The sequence below is a fragment of the Thalia democratica genome, chromosome 5, assembly GCF_965202585.1.
Source record: "Thalia democratica chromosome 5, ktThaDemo2.hap1.1, whole genome shotgun sequence".
Taxonomy (NCBI): Eukaryota; Metazoa; Chordata; class Thaliacea; order Salpida; family Salpidae; genus Thalia; species Thalia democratica.
This window is the reverse complement of record NC_139169.1, coordinates 56,867,309-56,880,313: the sequence shown is the minus strand read 5'-3', so window position 1 is coordinate 56,880,313 and position 13,005 is coordinate 56,867,309. Positions and strand designations below refer to the sequence as shown.

The 13,005-nt window shown below is 27.0% G+C and overlaps 1 protein-coding gene across 1 annotated transcript; it reads right to left on the bottom strand.

Moving 5' to 3' along the window:
* Window positions 1–4,880: 4,880 nt before the first annotated feature.
* On the bottom strand, window positions 4,881–11,120 carry LOC145836659 (transitional endoplasmic reticulum ATPase-like). Its single transcript, XM_082944445.1, has 16 exons — window positions 11,028–11,120; window positions 10,590–10,762; window positions 10,242–10,379; window positions 9,659–9,794; window positions 9,424–9,540; window positions 9,117–9,234; window positions 8,510–8,643; window positions 8,079–8,327; window positions 7,739–7,903; window positions 7,377–7,499; window positions 6,847–7,059; window positions 6,513–6,669; window positions 6,176–6,330; window positions 5,930–6,088; window positions 5,652–5,809; window positions 4,881–4,884 (listed from the first exon to the last, which is right to left on the bottom strand). The coding sequence occupies exons 2-16, from the start codon at window positions 10,754–10,756 to the stop codon at window positions 4,881–4,883; spliced, it is 2,193 nt and encodes a 730-aa protein (XP_082800571.1). The 5' UTR covers window positions 10,757–10,762; window positions 11,028–11,120.
* Window positions 11,121–13,005: the final 1,885 nt, after the last annotated feature.

Sequence of the window (13,005 nt, the reverse complement as noted above, 5' to 3'; positions counted from 1 at the left end):
TTTGAGATCAAAATCAATATGTAAATGACTTGAAAGTGCAAAACGTATTTTGAGTAAAACAACAATCTTTATTTCTTTGTTAGGTTACTTTTAGCATTAAACTGTTTTTTAAACAACTATTGTGATCAAAAAACTACTTTAAGTACTTTGTATTTTTTCCGTCCTGGACAAGGCGTTAAAAGGTATCCGTTGTATGCGACTCGATAACCGAAAGGTTTTTTCGTGCACAAGTTCCTAGGAATGAACATTTTGAGCGTTTTTATTTTGTCGTTTAATAAAAATTTATAACTATTGTGAAACAAAGTGTATATAAAGTGGTCCAACCGTTTGATAAGATAAGTGCTAAATAAGTATAGTTTCGCTGGCTTTGCAACATCTGAAACTTTTTAGACAGTTATAAGTCTTTTAGTAATAAAAATAAAGAATTTAAACAAAGTTTCGTTCTGACATGAATAAAAATTTTAATAAGCAACATAGCTGAAGTTGAAGCAACTTTGTTTAGTTAGTTGTTCAAAAAGTTTTGCGTATTTGTTTAAGTAAGTTGTAAAGCTTTTGCTTAAAACTAAAAGTTTGTTTTCTTGGTAAATTTTTTAAATATTTTTGTAAAAAACACAAAATCTGACTTTGATTTTAAATAGAGGTATTAGCTAACATAATTTTTGAATTTTAAGATAATTATGGATAATAAATTGTTATAATTTGCCTTTTTTTGAAGAGTATTTCCATTAACAATTAATATTTTTGTTATCATTTTTGATAAATGGTTATATACTTATATGCTTTATTATTTTTTTGTTTTCTTATCTTTTTACGAGACTATTTATATGTGTTCTTTTAATGTTTGTTACTTTTTTTAGCTGAAAAATGATGAGTTTTGGTAGGAAACTATCAATTTTATATTTATATAGTATCTTTGGTACTTCAAAGACATATACAAAAGTTAATAATCAAATAGAACACTGTATAACATAAGTATTCGACAAGTTTTAAACTAGCTTTTTTTATTTAACTTAGATGTTTTACTGTAAAAACAATTCTAGAATGTAAATCAAAATATTTATGTCTTAAACTTTATGTAAATAAATAACAATAGTTTAATACTCTCGAAAACATGCTCTTTTCTTTCTAAATGTTGAGCACTTTAGTTCTTTATGAAAGTGATCTTTTTAAAGTTGAGGTAAAATTTTAATAAGAGTGAATAAATAAAATCACATAGTAACATTTAAAGTTTCATTCCTAAGTTTTCAGAGAAAAAATTAATTTATAAAAGTTGCAGTAAAACAAAAATAAAAATTACTGACTATTCTATTTGAAGTATTTATATTGCATTTGGTTTAATATTTCATAAAAAAAAACATATGACACAATATCATAAGTTATTTAACTACTCTACATTTTTACTTTTTTAAACTATAAAAAGAAACCAAATACTGAAGAACATAACCAATAAAACTAAAAATATTAATATAAAACCTAACTGTACATCAGTTTTTTTTTCCGCAGCTCTTTAGATTTTTTAGATGTCGTTTTCTTCTGACATAATAAAAAACAAAAATTATCACAACCCTACTCTCAGGCAATAATTCTACTTAAAAACTAATAGAATTTTATCATTAAACTAAACTTTCTACGAATTAGTGTAAATTAAAATAAAGTTTACAAGAAAAATATGAGTAACAAACTTAGTATATAAACTCAAAAAACGTTGTTGTTTTGAATTTGTTGTTAAACTTAAAAAATCAACACTTTATTAAGAAAAATATACATTCTTACTTTGCATGTTTAATTATGTAACATACAATTAATTTATCACAAATAGTTTACAAAGAGTTCTAGCAACAAATTTTAGAAAAGTTTCATTTTATTTAGTATAGCTATTATAAAGCTTTTTTAATATAAAACAGTTTACTTACTTTTTAAAGACTCAAGTATGTAAAACAGTACAAGCTTATTAAGTTAAAATTTCTTTTTTTGATTTTTATAACTTGTAATCACTTTAAGGATAAGCCTTAAAAAATATTAAAAAGTTAATCAATCTTTAGCGAATCAATAACATGATTTTTTTTGATTATACAACTTATATATATATATCACATGACAAACTTCTACATGTGTGAAATTAAGAGTTAAAATTATATATATCTAATTAAAAAATTGATTTTTGGTAGCTGTAGGTGCATAGCATCATTCTTTAAAAAGACTTATAACTAAACATTCTAATATATATGTATATATATATGTCATGCATAAGTCTAAAATAATACTAAACTTAGAATGATTGGTGAAAAGATACATAAATAATAGTTCCTTAGATAATTTATTTAGTCATCAATATTTAGAAGAAATTTAAAATTTTGTTTATGTGTAACATTCTTATCTAGCGTAAACTTTTATTGGTACTTAATAATTAATGAACTTTACCGCAAGATCAACAACAACAGCATCCGAGACAATCCTATGACCGTTTTCGTCCTAATTAGGACTCATCAGGCAGGAATAGTCGCGAGAAACCGCTGTTGTGATCTTAACCAAACGGGATTAAGTACAAAGCACTGAAGCGACGTTTGTGGGTAAAGTTGAAAAAATTGACATAGTCAAATTATTCACAGCCCAACATCTCAGACATTGTCAGCTTTTTGTGAGATTTTAGTCTCCGCTCGTTTGATCAGTTTTAACCAGTAGTTATTATAGCCATCATCAACAGAGTTGAGATGTTTCGCGCCATCATTAATAATTAATGAGCTTTATCGCAGCACCAACAGCAACAACATCAAAGGCTTTTATTGGTACAAAAGGTTTTATTTAAACTTGAAAAAAATCAAGATAATTTTTATGTACAAAGAAAAAATACTACTATGTACATAGTACAGTAACAATAGAAGACGGGGGGCTAAAACAACTCTTTTCAGAAACAAGGTTTCTAAAAACTGAAAATCAACCTTTTAGAACCTAATTACTCTTAAGCTTGTTTTTAGTGGTAAATTTATGCAGTAAATATAAAATAAATCATTTGTGTTTAACTTTAAAGTAAACTGAAGCAATCATCAAAAACTGTACTTAAAAACATAAACTTGTTTTTAAAAAGTTGATACAAACAAGGTTTTAAGTACCGAAGTTTATTCAGTTTGGTTTACAATTTTTTTGGATAGTAGAGAAAAAAGAGCTAGTTACTTTTAGTGTACCAAGCTAAAAACATTCATTTAGTAAATACGCTTCATAAATATTAAAGAGATAGTAATTATAGATAAACTTAGTAGCAATTTCATGCTTACTGATAACATAAAAGTTTTTTAATTTCATTTTGAAAAAAAATTGTACTTACATTACAAGCATAAGTGTTTATAAAAAGAATTTTATTCCACATTCCAGTTTTTAACAATAAAACAGATCGAAAGTATTTACTTAAAATGTATAGAATAAAATTGTGAAAACCCAAATCGAAAGCGTTATAAAAAATTTGTTAAAATTCTAAAGAAAATAATAAATTTTAGACTTCTAAATAAGCATAACGTACTTAAAAATAGCTTCATATCTAAGATACTTTTTTGTAAATAACACACGATAATTTAATTATATATTATAATATATTCGAACCCGTACTTCAATTTTCATTGAACTTTTATGTTTAAAAAACCGCATTAGCCTTAAATAATATCACGTTTAAATGTGTTTTACACTAAAAAAGTTATTGTGGGGCAAGTTTCTTTTTCTATTAACTTAATTGTAAAACTTATTCACTGTTTTCTATTGTTAAATGAATTTCATTTACGGTAATAAAGTTACAACAAAAATGTTCATACAGCAAAAAATATTTTAACAAAACTTGTTTGTTAAAAGTATTTTACATTTACAATCACCTATTTTAAGTACTACTAACATTTTTAAAATGTTTTTAAAACCCTATACAAAATAATTTTAGACCATTTTATTAAATTCTCGAATTTTACTTGAAACAAAATATTCATTTTAAAACTGGTCTTACTAAACTATAATTTTTTTATTGGGTGTTTACAGCTTTACTGAGCTTTACTATTTAAGCTATCATGGTGTATTAGAGTAAAACTATGTTGTGTACCACTTAGAAGTAAATTGACTAAAACGTTACTTTAAACTCATTTACGGATGTTTTAGTTTTTAAAGCATATTAAGTATATACTTGACGTATAAATGTTGCAATGAATAATATGATTTTTTTTTACTTATTATAAATGATTTTTCAAATTACTTATTTTGTTTTAGATTTCTTTTAATAACTAAAGAAATTGAATTTTTACAAAAAAAAGTGATATTTTTGTGTTATTTTTTGACGAGTTCTAATGAATAGCACAGGATTTTTTTTTTAGAATTTTAGAATACTGCGTTAAAAAAAAAATTTAAATTGTTTTAGTAAAAACTGAACTTTTTTTTTAATTTGTTAACGTTCTTTTATTTCATTTATTCATACACTTTGAATTTACTAAAATAAGAAACCTGTAAATTAATTAAGTTTATGAAAAAACAAATTAGTTTTTTTATTAACAAAGGAAAATTGCCAAAATAAAAGACAGATTCCGCTTGGCATAAAATTAGTTTTAACACTTTTAAAAGCAGTTTAAATCAATTTTGTTAACCTTTGACGATTTTGTTAATTTTTAATTTGCTAAACAGCTTTTTGTTAGATATGTTCCTTTAGTTAGTTCAAGTTCATAACAACAAATTTACTAATATAAGTACATTTATGAAGTTTTACGAAGTAACCTAAGTAGTTATGGTCTACAAAAATATTCTAAAAAACATTTTTTTACTTTGTTTTATTTGTAATTAATACTATTGCATGTTTTAAAACAGTTTTTTTTAACTAATTTCTTACATAAACTTATAACTTTTTTAAACATGAATCATCAACTGAAAATATTATTTTTTTAACTTTCTTTTTTTATTAGGTTTTTTTTGTTAAAGTCTAAAGCTATAAATCTTAAAAATTGATAAGATTTTATTCGTACACCGAGTTCTTAGAATAAATTTTTTAAGTGCTTTTCTTTCGTTATTTAATAAACAATACATACTAAAAACTTAATACAAACTATAGAAACAAGTTTCTTTCCAAAATACATGAGTCTTTAGTTATTACTTTTCTACCTACTGTATTTTAAAATTTACACATCAAGCATATTCTGTATCAGTGAATTTTTCAATACTTGTTCAGAAGTTTTACGATTTAAAAAACAATATATTCCTTTGACAGATATTATTTGGTACAGAATTTTCTTCATATAAAAAACCTGTCATTTACATTTTCAGTTTGTTATATATATATATATATATATAATTTATTCAAATGGCGATTTTAAAAATTCTGGAACATATGTTTCACAAAGCTTTAATTTTTCATAAAGCTCTGATCATCAGCCAGTTAAATTCAAAATACAAAGCACTGTACTAAACAAAGATACAAAAGTTATGCAAAAAAACAAAAAACATAAGTTTTTTTGCATAACTTTTGTATCTTTGTTTAGTACAGTGCTTTGTATTTTTTTCTTTTTAATTCAAGTAATTATAGCCTTTTAAAAAAATAATTCAGCCTACTCTGTTATTTCTATCACTTGTAGTTATTTATGATAAAATCTCAACTGATTAGAGACATATCTATAAATAAAATGTCTTTATCTAACCTGAAATTGCCAAAGCCTCTGGCTTGCTGCAAGGTTTGTGAAAATGATTCGTACTTTCTGACGTCCTTATCACTGACACTTCTTCTTGCGTACGTCATTGCTTCTTCAAAGTGATCCTTACGAATTTCCGGAACTGGATCTACGTCATCGTCGTCTTCCTGTTACAACACAGTAGTTAGTTTGATATTTTTTTTTTCAAATTTATTTTTATTACAATTTACACTGCTGGAGTTAGTATTAAAAATAATGTCGTATGAACAATTAAAACACGTGAAAACCATTGCATCTACGCCGTCTTCGGTTTGTTGCTTTGTTTTCTCAATGTCCTTCTTAATTGATTCTCTTATAGCCATTTTGCAAGTACGTTGACAGATTTCGGTCAAATCAGCACCACTGAAGCCTTTAGTGACCTTTGCTATTGATGATAAATCGATTTCCTGTGTTAAGTTTATATTATTAAGTTTACCTTATAAATTCCTTTACCTCAGATATGGATATAGGAGGTTTTAAAAATAAATTTTTACCTGTGAAAGAGGAGACTTTCTCAAGTTAGCCTTCAAGATAGACATCCTTGCAGTTTCATCAGGTAGAGGAATGTAGATCAGTTGGTCCAATCTTCCAGGTCTTAGTATAGCCGGGTCAATAATATCTGGTCTGTTTGTTGCCCCAATGATGAAAACTGCAAAGTAAAATCATATTAGTACAAGGATTAAACTAAAGCCGTATAAATAGTGCATTGTGAGAATTTTTTTTTTATGTGAGTCATTTTTATTTAGAAACAATTTTCTCAGGTATTATTCTTTAACTTAATAATTTTAATCTTTTAAGGATTTTTCACCATAAAAAAATAAAACAACCAACCGTTCTTTTTGGCGTTCATACCGTCCATTTCAGTGAGAATCTGGTTGATGACGCGGTCTGCAGCACCACAACCTGCTCCACCGCTACCGCTACCACGTGCCTTTGCAATGGAGTCCAACTCATCGAAAAACAGCACACAGGGTGCTGCTTGGCGAGCCTGTCAAGTAAATTACCTCTACTGTTGGTTTATAGAATTTATCAACTTGTACAGATGGCAAGATGGATAAAAAAAAGTGTTTTTAGAATATTTATTAACAAGCAGGTACATATCACTCTACATATTAATATAAAAGTGGTTTGAGCAGGATTACAATAAACAGATATTGTTACAAACCTTGTCAAACACATCTCTGACGTTGGCCGCACTTTCTCCGAACCACTTAGTGAGCAACTCTGGTCCTTTGATGCTGATAAAGTTGGCTTGGCATTCGTTAGCTATGGCCTTGGCAAGTAAGGTCTTACCACAACCCGGAGGTCCGTAAAAAAGCACGCCTTTGCTTGGGGTCATTCCAAATTTAAGGTACTTTTCAGGGTGCTCAACTGGGTACTAAAATTTTTTTTGGTTAGGCATTTTGATGTGACACAGTAACTTGTTACTAAGGCAATATAATTTTATATACAATTAAATAATAAAGTGCATGTTGTACTAATGTGCAATATAAAAAACTATTTTTTAAGACAATTTTGTATTGAAACTTTTTACTGTACGTGAAACTGACTTACCTTTTTTAAAAGGAGTTTTTAATATGTAGTTTTATAGAGCACAAGATGCTTTTTAGTATTTTTAATCTAAAAACTGTTTTTAAGACAACATTGGCAATTAAGGTATTTGAAGTAGTCATCTATGTTGTGAAACATACAAACCTGTACAAGCTCTTGTAACTCAGTTTTGACATTTACAAGACCTCCAATGTCATCCCATGAAACATTAGGAATCTCAACAATAGTCTCACGAAGTGCTGAAGGATGGCTAGCACCCATTGCAAACTGTTGTATTAATATAAATACAGCTATTTAGTTTAAATAAACATAAGTTATTAGTATCAGTATTAGTTTATAATACTTTTTAAAAATAAATAAATTGTACTTGACGAAAGTTTTATACGTCATAGTTTTTGTATTGATAGATAAAGCTTTACTGCCTCTAAATTTTATTTTATTTCTGATGCACAAAATTCCTGGTCAAAGGGCAGGCAATATATAAAAGTATGAGTAGAATAAACTACGTTGAAATCCTCCATTGTGACAGCGAGTGAATCCAGCACCTCGGCATCAATAGTATCTTCTTCCAAGTCGATCAAATCCATTTTTCCCCGGATCTGCTGCAATGCTGCTTCAGTACAAACTGCAGCAAGATCTGCACCAACGTGACCATGCGTCTCTTTAGCTACCTAAAATTAATAATTTATTGTTAAAAACTTTTTTCTTTAGTAATTAGGCTTACTTAAAATATGTAGTTAGAAACTTTTTTAAATAGCTTTAAAGTTAGGCTTTTTGTTTTGTAAAAATAAAATTTTGCATTCATTTCAACTAGACAAAGTTATTAACAAAAATACTTTTTTTAACCTTCTCTAGATCGACATCATCAGCTAGTTTCATGTTCTTGGTGTGAATTCTGAGGATTTCAAGTCTTCCGGTACAATCCGGCACTCCAACATCGATTTCTTTGTCGAACCTTCCGAAACGACGTAGAGCAGCGTCGATGGAGTTAGGGCGGTTAGTAGCTGCCATGACAACGATGTGCGACCGCTTCCTCAAACCGTCCATTAAAGTGAGAAGTTGAGACACGATACGACGCTCAACTTCACCGTTAGCCTGTTTTTAAAAGTTTTATTTCAGATTCAGATTACTTAATATCAGTTAAATAATTTGACTAGGTTTTAAAATAAGGTCAATATTATTTATAAAATAATCAATAATTATAAAAAGCTCTTCTTTGATTTGAATTAGTGGAGTTAATTAACATAAATTATACGAAAATAAGTATACACAAAAACCTTATCACGTTTTGGTGCAATAGCGTCAATTTCATCAATAAAAATAATAGAAGGAGCATTTTTCTCAGCTTGTTCAAAAGCCCTACGCAAATTAGACTCAGATTCGCCAGCCATTTTACTCATAATTTCAGGACCTGTTGATTTATTAATTGATATCATACGAATATCTATAACTACATTTTATTCTTTTATACGTAATCATATAGTTAAATATATTCCAAAAACTATCAAACTTCATTTTTGTGCTTGAAATATAAGAAGTTGAACCCATTGGTTATTTAAAGGTGCTAAAAGGTAAACTATTCTTAAAACTGCTACTTTTGTAGTCTTAAAACTCTTTAGAATTGGTTTTAAAAATAAAAAAGTACAAACATGTTAAATTTATTTAGTCTACAAGAGTATCGAAGTTGCTTTAAACAGCGTAACAGATATGGTGATAGTCAAGAATGACTTGTTTTGTAAGTAATCAAGTTTACTTATCAAATCGTATTAGATCTGCTGAACTTTTGTAACGTTGTATTATTTTAAATGTATATAATGGTTTAAACTTAAAATGTTTTAATTAAAACACCGATATTACCACATACAAATTTATTTAACCACAAACCATTGATAAGAAAGAAGAAAGCTCCAGTTTCATTTGCAACAGCTCTAGCAATCAGAGTTTTTCCAGTACCTGGAGGTCCGTACATCAAAATTCCTCTAGGTGGTTTGATACCGATCGCCTATAAACCATTAACATTTTAATTTTAATTAGTATACTTTTCAGTTATAAAACTTATAATTTAATATCCTTTATTACCTTATTGCATTTTAATATCATTATTTAGTTCTTATAAAAATTTATTTCTTTATAGTCAGATAAAATTCTCAATACACAAAAATTAAGTAAATATATACGCTAAAGATTAAACCTTAAAAAGGCCAGGATGTCTAAGGGGCAACTCGACCATTTCCTTGATTTGAGCCAACTGCTTGCGCACTCCACCAATATCATCGTAACCAACTTCTTTAAGAGACTCTTCTTCATCCTAAAAAAGTGCAGGAGTTATTAATTAACTTAAGATAAATCATTTTAATGGATCCAACTTGTCTCAATAAAGTTTCAAACACAACTGTTTTTTTATTTTACTACTTAAATTATCATACCTCTCTCTTGATTGGTTCGCCGTCAGTGTGAATGACAGTTTCAGGACTAACAATGCAGTATGGTAAAGGATCGGTTTCCACGACTTTGAACTCAACAGCACGCAAACCGCCTCGAACTAGAATCGTGTCGCCTTTACTGTTCAAAAAATATACCATACCGATAGTTATCTAGTCATAGTTGTTAATTATACAAATTAAATTATATGTACTAAATTTTAGAAGTTGAGTCTACTGCTAAGTTTAAATAGGTTAACACTAGATTTTGAGAAAAGATGCAATGACTGAGCTGTTTTACTTCAGATTTGAAGTAAATTATATGTTTAAGCGTAATTTGAACTTGTTTCACATATACATTAATTAGAATAACTATAGAGGTCGATATTTAAAACAGTTATACTGAATGTACTTAGAAACATAAATAGTAAGCTAAGCCAAAAGTTAAGATTTTTGTATATTTTTAATAACAGTTAATAAGTACATTATGAAGACAAAACATCTCAAAAAAGTAGTTTACATAACAGGACGAATTGAAGAAATAACTTAGAATTATAATTATCATTAAACATTTTAAGTTCTAACTTACGTTAATGGTTTGTAAGCATCTAAGAAATAGGGCTTCAAAAATACATCGAACAAGTTCCCAGTAAGACCTTCAATAGTATCGTCAATAGGCAAAATATGAACTTTACTACCATATACTACATCAGGGCATGAATGTATGCTGTTTTTATATTTTAAAAAAATTGTTATAAAAAAAAAAGCTATTTATCTTTCTAGTTTAAGTTAAAATTAAAAATTAATAACATTTGATTTTAATAACTGTTTGTTTAAATTTATTAGCTTATGTTAGTAAATTCTGGGTTATAGAATATTGAAAAGCTTAAATATTAGGAGATATGCTTGATTTTTTACAACAAAATCTAATTATTACCTTACAACATCACCAGGTCGAACTCTGAGGTTTTTTCTGACACATTTGTTCATGCATATCTTTTCATCTGCAACGTCATCTGAACTAAGAGCTATGCAGATTGTTTCTTTTCTTTTTTTCCCCTTTAACATAACAGTGTCAGCCCTGAACAAGCCTAACTCTTCCATTTTTGCCTAAAAAATTGGTTTTATAAGTATTTATACTATTGTAACAAATAAAGTAGTTAAAATAGAAAATGATTCTTATAACTTTAAATAATAGCTAGAAAGGCAAAATATTAAGAGGTATTTAAGTAAAATAAAGCTTGATATTAAATGAAAAATTTTATATTACATAAACAAATTAGACTCTTTAATAAAAATTATTTTCTCTAAAAATTATTTTAAACAGAAAGTTTTCTTTATAGATTAACAACATATATTGCAAAAATAAACTAACTGAAGATATGATGATTGTGCTGTTGTCATCGTTTGTTAAACTGTCAACAATTAGTCTGTTTGGCTTGATCTTCTTTTCCAAGATTGCAGTTGAAAGATCACTGTTTTAAAAGAACTGTTGTAATTCCTAACGTATTTTAAAATTTTATGTTTTATATTTATATAGAACTTTTGAAGTTATAATACTGATACACAAAACATAACAATATAAAATAAGCAACTTACTTTACATTCATTTTGAAATTGAAATTACTATAAGTCTAAAATAATAAAATGTTGATAAAGTCTATGTTCACAAAAATAATTATTTAATTTAATTATAAATTACTGTTAACTCATTTATTTTTTTGTTTATAGTGTGTTTTACAGATTCTTCTTTAAGTAAAATAAACATTATTTTTTTAACAGCTTTTCAAAGTTCTTCACACTACTTTGAATTGGTATTAAGCAAAGCAGACATCTGGCTCATACTAAAGAGCTTTTAATATAACATTTTACTGCCATGAGCTTAATTTTAACTCAATACATACTATTTAATTGTATATATTTTATTTTTTAAGAAATTTGTAGAAAACAGTTAAGTGAGTCTCAACATTTATTGTAATATTAGCAAAGATTTAATTATTAGCTGGATTTAGTGTATAAGGTGATAGTTAAGTGTTGCAAAGTGTTGTATGAAACACTGAATTGGCAATTTTAGTATCTTAAAAAAATGAATAGTTTTAGCTATTAGAAATCTTAATTAAGTTGTCTGATACTAGTACTATTTTATAGTACAATAGACACATGTATTTTAACATAGTAATGATTAAGGTAACTAACTTCTAGTTAAACTCAATTTTCTCAGCTTTTCTACTTGCTACAAGTTTTTTTTAAGGCTTTTGCTCTAAACTAAACTTGCATTGTTGTACAGGCTTAGTCTTAAGTTATATAGAGCTTACAAACTGGAATAGTTTTAAGTGTCAAATATTTAAAGTCTTTTTTTGCACAAAACAATTGGAAAGTTGCTAAGGTGCTACTTAATTACATTTGTAGAATAATAAATAAGTACTGATTGAATTTGTAATTAAAGACAGCAAAAACAATTCGATTAATTATAATCTATTAATAAATGAGCTTCATGAATACAGTTTTTCTACATTTAAGAAACTACTTTCATACTTTACTCATAGCTCAAACTAAAGCAAATTAATCTTTTACATGGTTATAAAAGTGTAAACCAATCAACAATTTTATAAAAGAGAGTCATCTCATAGGGCATTTTTTAATTTATGTTTTTTCGATTGTTAATATCTTTTGAACACTTAGTTTAGTAAGAACTATTACCAAGAAATGGTAATTATAGTGTAAAATAATAAAATAAAATATAATATATATTTGAATAAATGTGGGCAATTTTACATCAGTAAAATTTGAAATCAGAGAATTAGAAAATGTAACAGTTCTTAAATTAAAAGTAAATGAGTTATTGTTACATTTTGTGTTAACAAATGGAGTAATCAGTAAACAGAAGCATGTTTCAAATTCAATAGCTCCTTATAAAATCTTTAAACGTTACTAATTTGTTTTGTACACTGATGATAAATACAAGTATGTACTATTTTATAATTAAGCTTATTTTTCTGAGCTTTCCTAATTGCTGTCTGTTATCTAAAGCTTTAGCTGTTAAACAACTTTGCATTTTTTAGTACTGTATTGAACTAATGCAGCTTAAAAATGGAGTTTAGTTCTAACATCAATAATTAAATACTACTCATAAGCAAATAGTCAGCCGGATGGTCAAAAAACTAACATGAACTACTCTCATTTACCTTAAGTTTACGACATAATTTACTATTTTAAGTGTAAGAGCCAACATTTAAAAATACCGTTATTTAGACTTTAAAACTTGAAAGTAATAACTAAGTGACTCAATATGTAGAAAAACTATTAGTTCTTATAAAACAAAGCTGCTTTTGAAACCTTTAAACTAGCCTGAA